Source organism: Epinephelus fuscoguttatus, linkage group LG16, assembly GCF_011397635.1.
Source record: "Epinephelus fuscoguttatus linkage group LG16, E.fuscoguttatus.final_Chr_v1".
NCBI lineage: Eukaryota > Metazoa > Chordata > Actinopteri > Perciformes > Serranidae > Epinephelus > Epinephelus fuscoguttatus.
The window spans coordinates 11903400-11919349 of NC_064767.1; the positions used below are offsets into that span (position 1 = coordinate 11903400).

The 15950-nt window shown below is 40.2% G+C and overlaps 1 protein-coding gene across 8 annotated transcripts in view; it reads left to right on the top strand.

The window, feature by feature from the left end:
• Positions 1-4252: 4252 nt before the first annotated feature.
• The window catches only part of LOC125903740 (reticulon-4-like), a 40120-nt gene continuing 28422 nt past the window's right edge, over positions 4253-15950 (top strand). For 2 of the 8 annotated variants that reach the window (XM_049600853.1, XM_049600855.1), the window contains exons 1-2: positions 4253-5042; positions 12896-12934. In XM_049600853.1, the coding sequence (XP_049456810.1) occupies positions 4490-5042; positions 12896-12934 (592 nt within the window). In that variant the 5' untranslated portion in view covers positions 4253-4489. The remainder of the gene's footprint in view (positions 5043-12895; positions 12935-15950) is intronic. The other 6 variants (XM_049600857.1, XM_049600859.1, XM_049600854.1 and 3 more) reach the window with 4 other exon arrangements.

Below are 15950 nucleotides of genomic sequence, written 5' to 3' on the forward strand. Positions count from 1 at the left end.
ACTTTAGCAGTAGGAAATAGTGCATTTGTTGGGGACTATTTTCAGCGGCGGATTGATCCATGTTTGGTGCTCTGGTGAGTATTTGTGGCAGCAGGACGGTGTATGTGGGACTGAGTTAAAATAGACTACAGTGTGTGTGGTCGTGGAGATGAACATGTGTGACAGTGTGGCTCACTGATGTGTTTCTAACAACAGTGGAGCTCTATGAACAGACAAGGATACACCACACACACACACACACACACACACAGTACTTGTTAGTTGATACATTTGCTGTGTGTTTGATGAAGAAACATGTCACCAGACTCATCTCTGTCTCCCCTCCACCCTCTCACCGTCCCTGTCTCACATGATCATGTTGGCCGGCTCCATATATACTTAGAGACATATATATTTACATGTTATATATAGACTCTGGCCTGTCATCAGTATGCTGTGTTACTGTATCTGTCTCAGACTGAAGCCGAGGCCGACTCCTTGTGCCTCTGCAGCTCTGTGCTTCACAGTTTCACCTTCAGCATTCTGTGAAGAAACTTTATTGATCTCAGGAAGCAAAAAGAATATGACAAAACTGAGATTATTTGCAGAACATAAGACAAAATTAGGTGTGAGACGGAAACGTGTGGTTCGACAGCTTTTAGTTTTCAGCCGTTCTAGTGTCATGGCTGTATTTCTGTCTGTCAGATGGTCCAGACTGAAATATCTCAACAGCCATGTCATGGATTGTCCTGACATATTTTTACAGACATTCATGTTCCTCAGAGGATGAATCCCACTGACTTTGGTGATCTGTTTTTAATTGTGCTGTTTGGTTGTCTAATTGTTGGTTTGTTGAAGAGTAGCCCTGAAACAACATTATCACTCTGGTGTTTAGAGGACAGAGTGAGCTTCTCTTGCTCTGGTTGTACTGGGAAGTGTCCAGTTCCTGCTCAGACCCACTTGGATCCAGATATTGGACATCCTGAGTGTTTCTATATTCTGTTGAGTCAGACTGCAGCTCATACACTCACTGTGTATCTGAAATGCATCTCGTGTTTCTGAATGCTGCAGTAAAATGACATTTGAACATATTTCTCTGATTTAAATCAAAATGTGACCTGTTTTTGTATGTTTTTAAAACAAAGTTCAGATGTCAAAGGTACATTTTTTTAAAGCTGGTCAGAATATTGAATGTCATCCAGTTTTACAAGCGTGTGCAGTTCAGCTATAATTCTCAGGTTCCTATAATTCGGCATTGTTCTGCACACAGTTCTGAAACTGTGGTTTGTCACCCCGACTAAGTCTCCAGAAGTAGATCAGGAGCCAGAGCCTTCAGCTATCAGGCTCCTCTCCTGTGGAATCATCTTCCTGTTGCGGTCCGGGAGGCAGACACCGTCTCCACATTTAAGACTAGACTTAAGACTTTCCTCTTTGATAAAGCTTATAGTTAGGGCTGGCTCAGGCTTGCCCTGTACCAGCCCCTAGTTAGGCTGACTTAGGCCTAGTCTGCCGGAGGACCCCCCTATAATACACCGGACACCTTCTCTCTCTCTCTCTCTCTCTCTCTCTTGCTCTCGTGTTCTATTACTGCATCTTGCTAACTCGGCCATTCTGCATGTCACTAACTCGGCTTCTTCTCCGGAGCCTTTGTGCTCCACTGTCTCTCAGATTAACTCATATCGCAGCGGTGCCTGGATGGTGTGACGTGTGTGGTTGTGCTGCTGCCGTGGTCCCGCCAGATGCCTCCTGCTGCTGCTGTTATCATTAGTCATTAGTCATACTTCTACTGTTATTATACACATATGATTATTGTCACACATGTATACTGCCAGATACTAATATATACTTTCAACATATTGTACCACAGTAGCCAGAACTATAATTATAATATTATTACTTTCATTAATGTTGTTGTAAGCTACTGTCATTACCGTCTGTTCTGCGTCTCTCTCTCTCTCTCTCTCTGTCTTTCTCTCTGTCTCATTGTGTCATACGGATTACTGTTAATTTATTATGTTGATCTGTTCTGTACGACATCTATTGCACGTCTGTCTGTCCTGGAAGAGGGATCCCTCCTCAGTTGCTCTTCCTGAGGTTTCTACTGTTTTTTTTCCCTGTTAAAGGGGTTTTTTTTGGGGAGTTTTTCCTTATCCGCTGTGAGGGTCCAAAGGACAGAGGGATGTCATATGCTGTAAAGCCCTGTGAGGCAAATTGTGATTTGTGATATTGGGCTTTATAAATAAAATTGATTTATTGATTGATTGATTGATTGATTGATTGATTGATTGACTGATTGACTGAATGTTGACTTTCCCATTTTTTTATTAAACCAGCAACACATGTTCTGTAGTGGAAATAACTACAGAGACTAATTTGAGTGCTGTACTTAAGTACAAGACAGACACACTTGTAACAGAGTATTTTTTCACTGTGGTATTGATGCTTTTTCATTAGCGCCACTGCCTAAATGCAGAAAAAAATCAATGAATTTTGGAACGAGACTTGCTGTGTGATGAGTAACTTGATACTTAAAGTTCATTTTGTTGATAATACCTCTTAAGTAGGACTTTAAGTGAAGTATTTTTACACTATGGTATTGCTAAAGGGAAACTTCTGAGTACTTCCTCCATTACTGCTTGTCTTTGTATGACTTGTATTGGCTGTGCAGCAACAGAAAGAGTGTAAAAAGAATATAATTTTCAGGTTACTTTTACTTAAGTAAAGGTATTGCTACATTTCTGAGTACTTCCTTCAGTACTGCTTGTCTTTTTTTTGACATGTGTGGCCTGTACAGTTCCAGGAGTGTACTCAATAAGTAGCATACAAAATACTCAAGTAAAGTGAAAGTACCTTAAAACTGTAGGCTACTTAAGTAGGCTAAAGTACTTGAGTAAATGTAATTAGTAACACTTCACTGTTGCTTATATGCAGTTTAAGTCAGTGAACTTTGCAGTGAGACTTGGTGAGTAACTTGATACTTTAAGTGGGCCTATAGTTTGTTGATAAAACTTCTGAGTACTTCTTCCAGTACTGATTGTCTTTGTATGACATGTGTGGGCTGTACAGTAGCAAGAGGAGTGTAAAAAGGAAAGAACTAATTTTTAGGTACTGGTACTGTACTCAAGTATTTTCATTTTATGCTACTTTATACTTCTACTCCACTACATTTTGGATTGTACTTCTTACACCACTACATTTGAAACAGAGCATTTACAGTGTGCTGTTGCTACTTTTACTAACTAATTAGCATAAGTAAAAGTACCTTAAAATTGTAGGCTGCTGACGTAAGCTAAAGTACTTGAGTAAATGTAATTAGTTACAATCCACAACTGCTGAAATGCAGTTGAAAGTCAGTGGACTTTGGAATGAGACTTGTACTGTGTGATGAGTAACTTGATACTTTAAGTGTGCCTTTTTGTGTTGATAAAACTTTTGAAGTATGACTTTTAATTTGACTGGAATATTGTTTACTTTATGTTAGTGCAAAAGTAAAACTTCTGAGTACTTCTTCCAGTACTGCTTGACTTTGTATGACATGTGTGGGCTGTACAGTAGCAGGAGGAGTCTAAAAAAAGAAAAGAGACTCAAGTATTTCCATTGTATGCTACTTTATATTTCTACTCCACTACATTTTGGATTGTACTTTTACACCGCTACATTTATCTATATGTAGTTTAAAATTTAAACATTTGGAGTGCATAACTTTTACTAGAAACAGTATTTTTACAGTGTGGTATTTCTTCTTTTACTTACTAGGTAGCATAAAAATAGTCAAGTAAAATAAAAGTACCTTAAAATTGTAGGCTGCTGAAGTAGGCTAAAGTACTTGAGTAAATGTAATCAGTTACTTTTCACCAATGCTTAAATGCAGTTTAAAGTCAGTGAACTTTGTAATGAGACTTGCTGTGTGATAAAACTTTTGAAGTATGACCTTTACTAGACACTTTTTAAATAATGGTATTGCTAAACTTCAGGGTACTTCCTGCAGTACTGCTGGTCTTTGTCTGACATGTGTTGGCTGGACAGTAGCCGGAGGAGTTAGAGTAAAAAATAAAGTCAAAGTTATGTAATAAGTGCCCTGCTGGAGTTGAAGTTATGTCAGAACAGAGTGAACTTTCTGCTCCTCCTGAGTTTTAGCGGTGGTTTGGTGGAGGAGGTGTCCCATTACACCTCCACTCTGCTGGGCGGGGTCCGCCCTATTTTGACGCGCTCTGATTGGCCAAAGGACACGTCACTCAGGGTTAAACCGCAGGTAATTGGTCAGCAGAGTTCCCTTCCTCTCCTTCTCAACTTCACAGTGTCCATCTCAGACTCGGGTCCGACTCGTCTGTCGTGTGGCGCACTTGTCCAACTTTATCCGGTGTCAGGAGCAGACATACCGGAGGAAGTTACCGGCGTGGTTTCACAGCTTTTCCCCGGGTGGAAGTTTGTTACACGAGGTAACTTATCCGAAAATTGCTGGACCTGAAACTTTTTCCACCTCAGAAGACAGTTTGGGGAAAAAAGAAAAATGGCAGACAACGAGCACGTCTCTTCCACCACTCCTCTGTTCGGCGACGAGGTGCACCACTACCAGCCCGAGCCGGACTCCGAGCAGGACAAGCCCAAACCGGACCTCTTCAGCATGGATGATATTGTGGACTTGGTCGGCGGGGCTCAGGACGCCTTGGACCGCCACTTAGCTGAAGACAGTGCGCCACGCGGCTTCACAGACGACTCCCTCGCGCTTCCAAAGGAGCCAGTAACGTTACCAGAGCCTGTCCACGTAACGGAACCGGAACCGGTGCCAGAGGTAAAAGAACCCGAACCGGAGCCCGACTCCACCAGCTTTTCTTTTGTTCCTGACACCCCTTCTTTAACCACCGAGGAGCCTGAAGTTGTCGTCCCCAAAGCTGAGCCCGAGAGCACGAAGATCGTACCGGAGCCACAGGCTGCCCCCGAGCCCGAACCTGCCCCGGCGAGCGACGCCCTCCCAACGGCTGAACCCCGGAAAGCAGCCCCAGCCTCCGCAGAGACAGCAGAGCAACCTGCGGTGACAGAGGAACCACCGGCTCCAGCATCTTGTGAGTGTCTGAACGGGAAAACTGCTTTTAAATGAACATAAGGGCTAACTTTTAGTCATTTAAACAGACCAACAAAGACATTTAATTTATATTTATGCGTTAAATTTAGTTAAACGGTTTAACGGTCGTTTTCTATCTTTCTGTAACGTTAACGTTGCATCTGAACAAGGTTAGCATTGTGTGCTCGTCAAGACGCCGACATGGAGATTAATAAGTGGGGGTGAAGCGTTACATTTATCTATTTCACCAACTTTTATTCAGCAGTGAATCATTTTAAAATGTGGTAATTTAATCCAGATTTGTCAACATTTGTGTACCGTCACGGTGAGGCTAGCCGGTTAGCTAGTGATGCTACTCCTGAGGGGAGCGGATTCATCATTAAGCTAACCTGCTGTTTGACAGTTGGATGTCGGGTGAAATGGAGAATACATTTATTTTAGCTAAACGTGTGTGCGCCCTTTTTAATAAACGCCATGTTTGGTGTTTTTTGCACTGTTCCCCGGTGATTAAGCTAACACGTTAGCCCGGTTTTTGCTGTGTTGTCGGAATGCGGCCCACCTGTTTTGACAAATAAACGGCAGGAAGCATAATGTGAACTGTTGCCTGGATGAGGTGGCAATATTGCACCATTTTAGCCTTCAACTGTGTGTTAACAACCCGCTCCTTCAATCTAGTACGAGCCCTGCTTTTATTAAACATTTTTTTAGGGGGATGCATTTTATTTATTCCACCGTTATATTTGTCATTATTGTGTCAGACTCAGCAGCGCCCATCTGCTCTGTGCCTCTACCCGCTGCGTGACCGCGGTGGCTAACTCCAAGTTCCATTATCGGACACGGCGTTTTAGTTGATTTTTGTCACTTTAGGCACAAACAACAAAGAAAATAAGAGTGCTGCAAGGGTATCAGATACTCGGGTATCCATTCCCTGTAATACGAAGTTCAAAGGCAGGGCAAACACGCCCGATGATGTAAGGCTTCTCCACACCGGTGTCAGGTTGACTCCAGTAGGCTAACTTAACCTAATGACACGATTCATTTGAAATCCGGGGAATTGCATTAAACTATATGTGAGGCTATGTGACATGTCACTTTTAAATCAAGTCGGATGAATTAAGTAAGTAAAAAAGCAGCACGTTGGGGTAAGAACCTGTCCGATAATGGAAGCACGCGGCGGTTAGCAGAGCACGGTGTACCAAAGCTGTAACCCAGAGATTAGTCACAACAAAGGAATCTGCTCTGCGTCCACTCCCTGTCGGCTACCCCAGCTTTTCTTTATTACTACCACAATAACTTCAGCGCCTTGAATCAGTGTTGTATTTTTTGCTCTGTTGTCGGCCTGGTTTCAGTCATTCCACCCCCCTCCATCTCCACCCAAACCAACACCCTAAATCTGGAAAAACAATGTAGCCTGTGAGGCCTGTGAGCCTCCTTGTGTCCCCTTTAAGCTGCTGTCACACGTCTGAGTGCTCTGCAAGTGGCGTTTTTTTGTGATTTAATATCAGAAAATGTGTATACCGAGCTGATGCTATTGTTGTTATTGTTGTTTATGGGGATGTGGGAGGTAGCAGGTAAACAGGCCTGTCTTGCCTCTTCCAGGCATGGGAAGCAGGCAGCAGAGAGGCAGGGTGGGGCTGCTTGGCAAGGCCCACTGATGGAGGTGGATAAACTATGAGCTTCAGTTAACGCATCGCAGTCACAAGTCTGAACAAAAGACGTGAATTCAATCATGTTTTCCCACACTTTGAGGATAATTAATCGACTGAATTTCATTTTTAAACACATTTCCTCTCCTCCATCAACCGTTATCACTGTAATACACACTTCTTTTCCCTTTTTAAAAGTAACTCTTCTTAAATATCTGAGTTGAGTTAATTGGACATTTTTATGATGACATATTACCTCTCATTGTCTTTCCATATTATGTGCTAAATCTGAGGATATCAAGTTAAATGTGACCAAAAGTGTTGACAGGAGATATAAGGGGCCCTGTGCTGAGTCATAAACTCCCCTTTTAGCTATGCTTTTCAGCATTATTGTCTTTATTCAATATACAGAAGAGGCAGACAGGAACTTTCAGAAGAGAGTGGCATTATTTGGTATGCATACTGGACTACCATGCCACTGCAAAGCAACTATTTTGATGATGAATAATTGTTAATGTAAATTTTCAAGTAAAAATATCAAACATTACCTGTCTCCAGAGTCTCACCTGTGAGGCTTTGCTGCTTTTCTTTGTTGTGACAGTCAAGTGGAGATTTTTGGGACAAACAAAACAATCTCTTTGAAAATGTCAACTTGGGTTTACAGTACCTGACATTTTTTTTATGATTGTAAGACTTTTATGCACTGAATGATTAATCGAAAAGAAAATCAAAGGCTGTTAAACTAGTAGTGAACACTGTATTTTATTTATCCCTATTTTGTTGTGTTTCTGCAACATTTAAAATGTGAGAACTTTGGCTTCCTTTTTTATATTTAAAAAGGGATTTGGACAAAAATTATTTGTTATTTGTTTCTTCAAGTAAAGTATCATAAAAGGTAGAGCTGTAACACTCAGTTGATTAATCAATTAGTCTATTTAAAGAATTTGATTACTCTTTTAGGTCATTTCTCAACAAAAATGATAAATATTTGATGGTTCTAGGTTCTCAGATGTGAGAATTAGCTTCTTTTCTTTTCTTGGTTTTACTTTAAAGTAAATTGAGTAATTTAGGGTTTGAACTGTATGGCGGATGTCAGCTTGTGCTGTGGAATATTTCGATGGGGCTTTTTCACTGCCTTCTGACATTTTATAGATGAAATTATTAATCGAGTAATGGAGAAAATAATTGGCAGATTGATAATGAAAATAATAATTAGTTAAGGGCCCTGTAAAAAATAATTTTGGCACTTATTGATTTTTTTCTTAGATGATACCCAGCCCCAGTAACGAGTTTTTCCACATTAACGATGTCTATAATACATCGTTAATTATTTATTTGAAATATGCTTCAACCTCAGTGTCAAAGATGAGTAATATAACATTGTCTGTGAGGAAAATGAAAAGGACTCTGCAGCCAGATATCAGCCCACACACTTCTTCTTCTTGTGTTTAATCTATCTTCTCTTCTCCAAATACGAGTCTGATCGGATGAATCCTGCTGTGACTTTGCATCACACAGATTCACGCCGTCACCCTAAAAAAAGGTGTTTGAAGTGAGTTTTCGTCCCCGCCCTCGGTCCTGTCAGACGGCGTGACTGACACCCTGGTTAATCGATGATCACCGCCGGCCTACATCTTATTTTTGGGTCACCTACATCCGTCAGTGTGTGTTTGTGAAGAGCTTGTGATGTGGTCAGGTGGATTAGATGGAAAGGGGAGATGTCAGACACACAAGTCACGGAGGCTTAAAGCTCAATGTGTGCTGTCCAGTGTTGTTGTTTTCGCTGTATCCTGGTGAAGGCTGCACATAAGTGGGGTTAAGTGCTTTGGAGTCAGACCCCCTCCACCCAAAGCAACCACACCAGGCTGCTTCTCTCTGTTGTTTTTACCCTGCTAACACAGCAGCTGGCTTTCAGTCTAAAAGTATGTCAAAATCCTGAATATAATGAGAACCACATGTTAATCTGTTTTAAATCTCGCCTCTTATCGCTGTGATAAGCATAGATATTTCTACAGCTGATGAAACTTACCCGTGTTGTGCCAGTTCATCACATTAATGCTGATTTTAGGGCCTTAATGCTCTTCTGAGAAAGCAAAAAGGTGCTTTAGTCAGGTAGAAATTGCTTCTTACTGTCACCAGATTAATTAAAGATGCTCTCTGTGATTTTATTTTTGTTGTTTAAAAATGTTTTAAGCTGAAATGATTAGTTCATAGACAGAGATAATTAGAGTTCAGTCATTTTTAACCAAAAATAGTTGGAAAATACCAAATACTCTCTATACTCGCTTTTTAAACGTGATGACTTGTGCCTCTTTGTCATATCAATGAAAAGAAAATATTTTTTGGACTTTTTGTTGAACAAAAACAAGACATTTAAAGACGTCACATTGGGCAGCCCCAAATATTTTTGATACTAAGGTACTTTTTTGACTACAAAATAAACATAATTTATTTATTTATAATAAGTCCTTTTATCAAAGAAAGACAAAGCTCTCAAATGTGCCTGAAATTATTCCCCCTTTGCTAATTCCTGCACCTCAAAAGTAGATTGGCTAATCATAGTGGAGCTTTTATCAGCGAAGTTTCCCTTTATATTCATTGTCTTCTGTGGCGATCAGCAGTGACGTGGTGGTTCACTTTTGCACTGTGATCTGTAGCCTATAATTTGGCTTTAGCTTCTGACTGTCTTTGTCTTTTTAATCTGTTGTAGCTGCTGAGTCAGTTTGACATCCTGGATATATCCTTCAAACACATTGTTGCCCCTTCTGCCCAAAAAATGTTGTCATATTTCTTCGTGGAGTGCAGGTAGCTACAGTGTGGGCTCCATGCTGACTCTGACGGCTTGATAGATCATCACAAAGGGGCTTAGCAAAAGGTCAGCTGCAGTAATTCAGTTTAAGATATTAGTGCTTCCATACATTCACACATGCACTTGTTGTTTTGTGTCTCTGTTTGTCTTTAAACATGGTACAGGCGTTTTCTGTGAGGGTCACAGTCAGCTAGCCTGTGACCATTTGGTTAAAATCAGCATGTTGTTGATAAAGGACTTTAAAGCCATACGAGATATATGCGAGTTAAAATAAGGTCTAATGGATTTGCGAAACATTTCTGCCAATGGTCCCTTAAAATTAGGTTATCACAGTACAGGTATGCCGTGAGCCGGACATTTTGAGGTGTAAAAATAATTGCTAATGCAACAGAGAGACTGTTTCTAAATGACCTCGAACCATATCTGTGACATTTCTAGTTACTCATTGATCGACATGTACTGTAAGTTAAAATCAATATGTCTGTAATTAGATGAAATCAGATGATGACATATGCTGTGTCTATGCAGTGCAGAGCTATAGTCAGGTTATGGTTAGCCTAGCTTAGCATAAAGACGCAGGGGGAAACAGCTAGCCTGGTTTTGCCTCTCTAACTCCTCTGCCATTTATTGATTAGCAGTGACAGGAAAGCCAGAGGTTGAGATTGCACATGCATATCAGACTCAGCTCTGCTCTGATAATGGCAGAAAACCGATTATTATCAGGTCATGTCAGAAGTTCAGCAACATTTAAAAGTTATTACAGGGTGGACGTCCAGACAGCATGCAGATCAGAGTGGTTTGGTTTTAGCTGGAGGCCAGTTTCCCTCTCACTCTGTTTCATCTGTCGACAGGAACAGATTAAATTAATGGAACAAAGCTGAATCAGAAAACACAAGGTTTTGATTTTGTTTGCTCTTTTTCCACAAAACTGCTGAACATCACAGAAACACCGCAGACCCCACATCATAGCGGGCCTTTATTACATGTGCTTTTTAGCAGAATTACATAACTGTTTTTGTAGGTTTTGTAGAGAGACTGCAGCAGAGATGGTGAAATCAGTTGTCACTGCAGATTTTCTGTCTGTCATTAAACTAACTAGCAGAAACCAAAGTGACCTGCTATGGTTAACTGTTAACTTTGTTGTAGATAATGGAAAGAGTCATGTTGCATACTTTCGGCTCTTGTGTATTTTAAACTGACAGGAAGCAGAGAATTGTACATTGAGTTCCTTATGTTACAAGATGGCAGCAGGTGAGAAGTTGGCCTGAAGTCGTATCAGTGTCAAGCTGTAAAAGCATTCCTAGAGATACTTATAGCTCAAGGAGGAGACAAATACCTCAGCGTGTGGAGCAGGCCTATTCAACTGGTGGTCCACGGGCCAACTTCAGCCTGCTGATCAAGCCAGACCGGCCAGCTGACCATTTCTTCAGTTCTGTTTAGAAATAAATAAAAATTAAAACCTGAAGACCAAGACATTTTGCGACAGTAAATCCTTCAAACCAGGAGAGCACTTCTGTGCATTTGGCCTAACTGTCTCTGAACCCCACAACCCGCCAGTGGGTTAGGAAGGCATGCTTTCTTTCAGAAATTGACAAAATTACACCATTTAGCATAGTCGGAAACTGTAGAAACAAAAATTATTGTCAGATTTTCTCATTTCCAAAGGCCCTGGAATGCATCATGTGTGATGAATGCTTTTGTAAATGTCACCAAAAATAATTTTAAAATTGTGATATTTCATGAAAATAACTTTATTCTACATGTCTTATTTTAAAAAACACCAAAAAATAAGATGTTAGTGCTAACCAGACTATAAATTTTTTTAATTCTGCACTCCTCAGCACAACTGTGAAGCCATGAATGACTCAGCTGAGATCAACAGTCACGTGACAAAAATTCAGTGAAACTACAACTGAACTGCAGGCTGTTTACACAGAGTAGAGCACAACAGAGGTTGTGAGTAGAAGTTGTAAAAATGTAAATTACAGCGTAGCAAAATACAGGTTTTGAAAATGTGGTGGCACTTTGTGTCAAGTGTACATACATAATGACAAATGTAGCTAGCTCAGGGAATTGTCCCTTCGCTCTCTGATAATGTGGCCCCCTGTAGGATATAGTTAAATAGCCCAGGTGTGCTCGATTCCCATTGTACAGCTGTTTGGTTGTCTGAAAATTCAGATTTTGTTGCAGTTGAACAGGGCTTGGTGATAAAATTTTATTACATTATAGCGCTTAGACTAACAATTAAAATCAAGAACAATATCATAGATTAATCTATAGTGAATATGATTGTTTGTATAAAATGTAGAAAAATAGTGAAATAATAAAAGAAATCTCTGTATTTTCACCAACAGTCCAAAACCAAAAGATATTGAAGGGCCCTGTTTAAATGATTTACAGCATGTGGTCTAAAGTGCGTGGCACAAGTGCATTTAGGGTGTGTCCAGCTCCACTTTGCTAGTTAACGGTGCATAATCTTGGCACATAGTAAGGCGCACAGGGCGAAGGGGTTGTATTTAACCCCTTAATTAACCATAGTTGTTCTGGGTGTAATATGAATTCAGCCAATCAGAGTCATCTCCCATTCTCCTTTAAACTGGTATTTACATGGTGTTGATTCTGCAGACTGGAAAAGTGAGTGGTTTTCTGCTAAGAGTAATGCAGTAAGAAGAGTGATGTCACTGCAGCAAATATCCTGCAACATTTAAGCATCCGAACTAAAAACTGTACTTATAAACTAGACAGAGAAAACGGAACTAACCTTTTATCCTCTGAAATAATCAGTGAAGTAGCGCTGGACCTCGTGTGTAAATGAAGGCAGCGTCTTTCTTCCTCAGAAGCCTTGAACCAGGCAACCGTTGTAACACTTTTTAATATAGACGACAGTCCAAGAAAGTCCCAAAATCATTTATATACCTGTCCCATGTAAATGTTGGCTGGCATTACATATTTCACCTGATATTTGAATATCAGAACGTGTGAACTGCAGCTTCAGTCAAGCTAAAAATATCTGGCAAAGTTTAAGATTTACCTGAGGAGTCTGAGGTTTTAATTGGCTGGTTAAAAGTGACAGTAACAACTAATTTTATATGGTCAAGCTGTCAAAATCCTGAGCTGCAGGGTTTAACTGTCTGCAAGTCAAGGAAGTGTCCGTTGTTCCCAGCTATGTTTAGGATGGCATGTGATGTTAACTAATCTGGTTACATTTGCTCAGGATGGCCCAGGTCCTACTGTATGCAATCTAAAACTTAGTCTGTTGGTGTTTACAACCTTCAGATCAGATGTTGAACTATACTGGAACTATATGGATCCTATGTTTCTCTTAAATCTCAGGCTGAATGAGCTAACGTCTACTGCTGTAGTTAATGTTAAATGTGTCTTATTGGTTCAATCCTACAGGTCTTCTTCATGGCTGGAACATAAACATTGACAGCAGAGGTAACCAAACAAAACGGCCTGATATGAATAATCAGTTTGGCCCAATGATTATCAGATTATCAAATCAACATGAATTTGTATGAAAAACTAATACTCAAACAAACAAATTTGATAATCAGCTTAAGATGCACCGTTGCTTATGATTCATGCAGATTTTTGACTTTGATTGTCAAAGCTTGATTTCTGTCCTTCACACTCACAATATGATGAAACTAGATCATATATTGCTAACCTGAAGAGTGTGTCTGAGTGTTGCCCTGCTTCATATTCACAGTAGGAGCTGTTCAATGCACTCAGAGCTGTCTCTTGTCTACTTTTGGTCATCTAGTGCCTTGCTGAAGAGCACTTCGCCAGTTCATGGCACTCACCTTTCCCTGTCCTGTATTTTCCCAGTGACTTACAGGATTAAGCCTCTGGGAAAGTTAAATACCTCTTTGTGTTTTAGAGACACGAACATGGATGTAACAGGAATTATAATGTTGACATGGATTCAGTAAGTTACACTGCAGGCTACAACTCAGGGCAAAGGTTTGGCCTATATTCAGTTACAGTTAAGCAAATTGGCACCAATAAAAGTATGCTGAATTACCTATTGGCAGCTCGTGCCTGCAGTTTACACATGGATGCACAGACAACTGTCACTGTGATGTTGAAGAAAACTTAGAAACATGAAGATTTTCAAGGAAGTACTTAAGCATCTTTCTTTTTGGTATGATTTCTGAGAGGATTTATAATGTTAATTTATAATAGACATGGATATAATGATATCCATTCAAAGCGTAAATCACACTGAACCTAAAATATGTGTCATATCTGTGTGTTCATATTTGACTGAGTTATGACATGGAGGTGCCATTACACCTGTGTAGTCTCAGCCCCACCCACCAGAATTAAACCAATACTGTGGGCTCTTACTGCACACTCGAGGGAAGACGTCTAACCCATTACAAGGGTATTAGCCAGTTGTTGTAATCTGAAACTTCTCATTGTCAACCTGACGTCAGTTCTCCATAATGTGCTGCTGGTACCTCCAGTACTCTCATGTAAACCTGGTTTACTGAAGGTTTCTCAGGTGGGAATGTTTGTAACAGAGCGTAGCTCTGTTTTGCTTTTGACTTAATAGGCTCAGAAATGGGAGTTTAGGACTTTTTGAGCTGTTAATCTGAGCTAAGGACTCTTTAATCTGGGCACAATGCACTGTTGAAGTAATCTCTTGGTGGCCTTTCTTTGTGGTTTGGATCGATAGCTCGCTGGATGTTGGATTATCTTGATATCATGATATTTGACGTTATTTTTCCAAGGCTTATGAGCTACTGAGAATTTCATGTATCCTTTGTACTATTAATAATCATTTTTGTTTGATTTTACACCAGCTGGCACTCAAACTACAACAGGTTGTGTTGAAAATATGACTATAACTTCCTAAAATCTGTTTGCGCATAAGTCTGGGAAGAAAGCGTTCTGTGTAGTTTAAGAATTTTGCTTCAGTTTTCATCCATTACATAAAGTTGAAGTATTATTAGTCGTAGTTTATTCATTAGCCTTTTTTATCTTTCACTTTGGACTACTTGGATTTTTTTGAGTGTCTTTGACCCATGCAGATTTGTTGATTTGGTTAAAGAAAGCATTCCTGTTTTCAGTTTCCCTTAATTTGATTCAGTTTAATTCGCTTTCACAAGCCATCTGTGTTTTGGCTGAGCTCACAGAGCACAGAATGAAGTTTCTTATCTTTCTTTGGCAGCACCACAGATCAAATCACTGAAGTCATGTTGACGTGTCAAAAGTGCTGTGTTAATTACAGAACTACTGAAGCTTTGAAAGTATATCACTGTATTTGGATCATATTCCTTACATTTCTGTTCAGTAATGTGTTTTGTGTGCAGATGAATCACCCGTGTTGCCCTCCTGTTGCTCACTTCTGTGAAATCTGAGGATTACAAACCACTTAGCGTAATCACTTCCTCCTGATCAGAGGGAAATTCTTCCCATTCTTGTGTCTCATCACGACAGCTGTCCTCTTTTGTGTGCTTTCAGCCTCCTTTATCTTTCTTCACAGCAAACTGTCATGTGCTGCTATGACACTGACGTTCACTGTGTTCTGCCCTCCCCTCACTGCCAGATAAAGCCTTTAACAAATATTCAAATACAACAGAGAACTTGTTGAGTTAGCACTGTAAACATACAGTATCTCTTTCAGCATCCTATGAATGTTATGCTCTTTAAAAAGTATTGAGGTTTGATACCCAGCCTTAGTTATGTAGCCAGTGTTTTATGGAGAGCATTTTAAAATTAGGTGAAGAGTATCCTGCAGGGACTCATGTGTCCCCCTTTGATTTTTTCTTAACTACACACAGAAGCAGTAATTAAGATATGCCAGCTGAGAATTACTGACATGTACCATTATGTTAGTTTGGGGATGTGGTTTCCACATTAGGCAAGATTGAGTGGATGCCGTTTGTATGGCACACACTCTACTAGATGCGTACCCTACACTGTAACCTACAGCATAGCCTGACGTGCACCTCCCCAGAAATGTAACTTCAAATCTTGGTGATGTAGACTTATTTTTGTTTGCTATTCATTTTTGCGCATCCTTGAATGCAACACAGACAGAGCTCTGCTAGCTGCAAGGGTAATTTATGCAAGTAAGCCATAGGCTCATTCTAATAATGTTAGCATGTTGTATATGCAGGGAAAACGTGTCTGGTATAAGACAAGTATTTTGTCTGTGAACTTTGTCTTACAGTGGAGCCAAATTTTGTACTTGTGTTTGATATTGTCTTTATTAAACTCCGTTTTATGTGTGAGCCAACTCGCGTTTTAGAGGTGTAATTGCAGAGTGGTAGACACACCACCGCACAAGTATAAATGCTCATACTGGTGTAGGCTACAGCGTAGACTCTGTGTGGAGCAGTGGTTCTTAACTGGTTCAGCCACAGGATCCTGACTTCTCCTTAGTCATTAATTAATTAGTCATTAATTGTTGAATAGTTGAATACATTCACAGTCATACTTG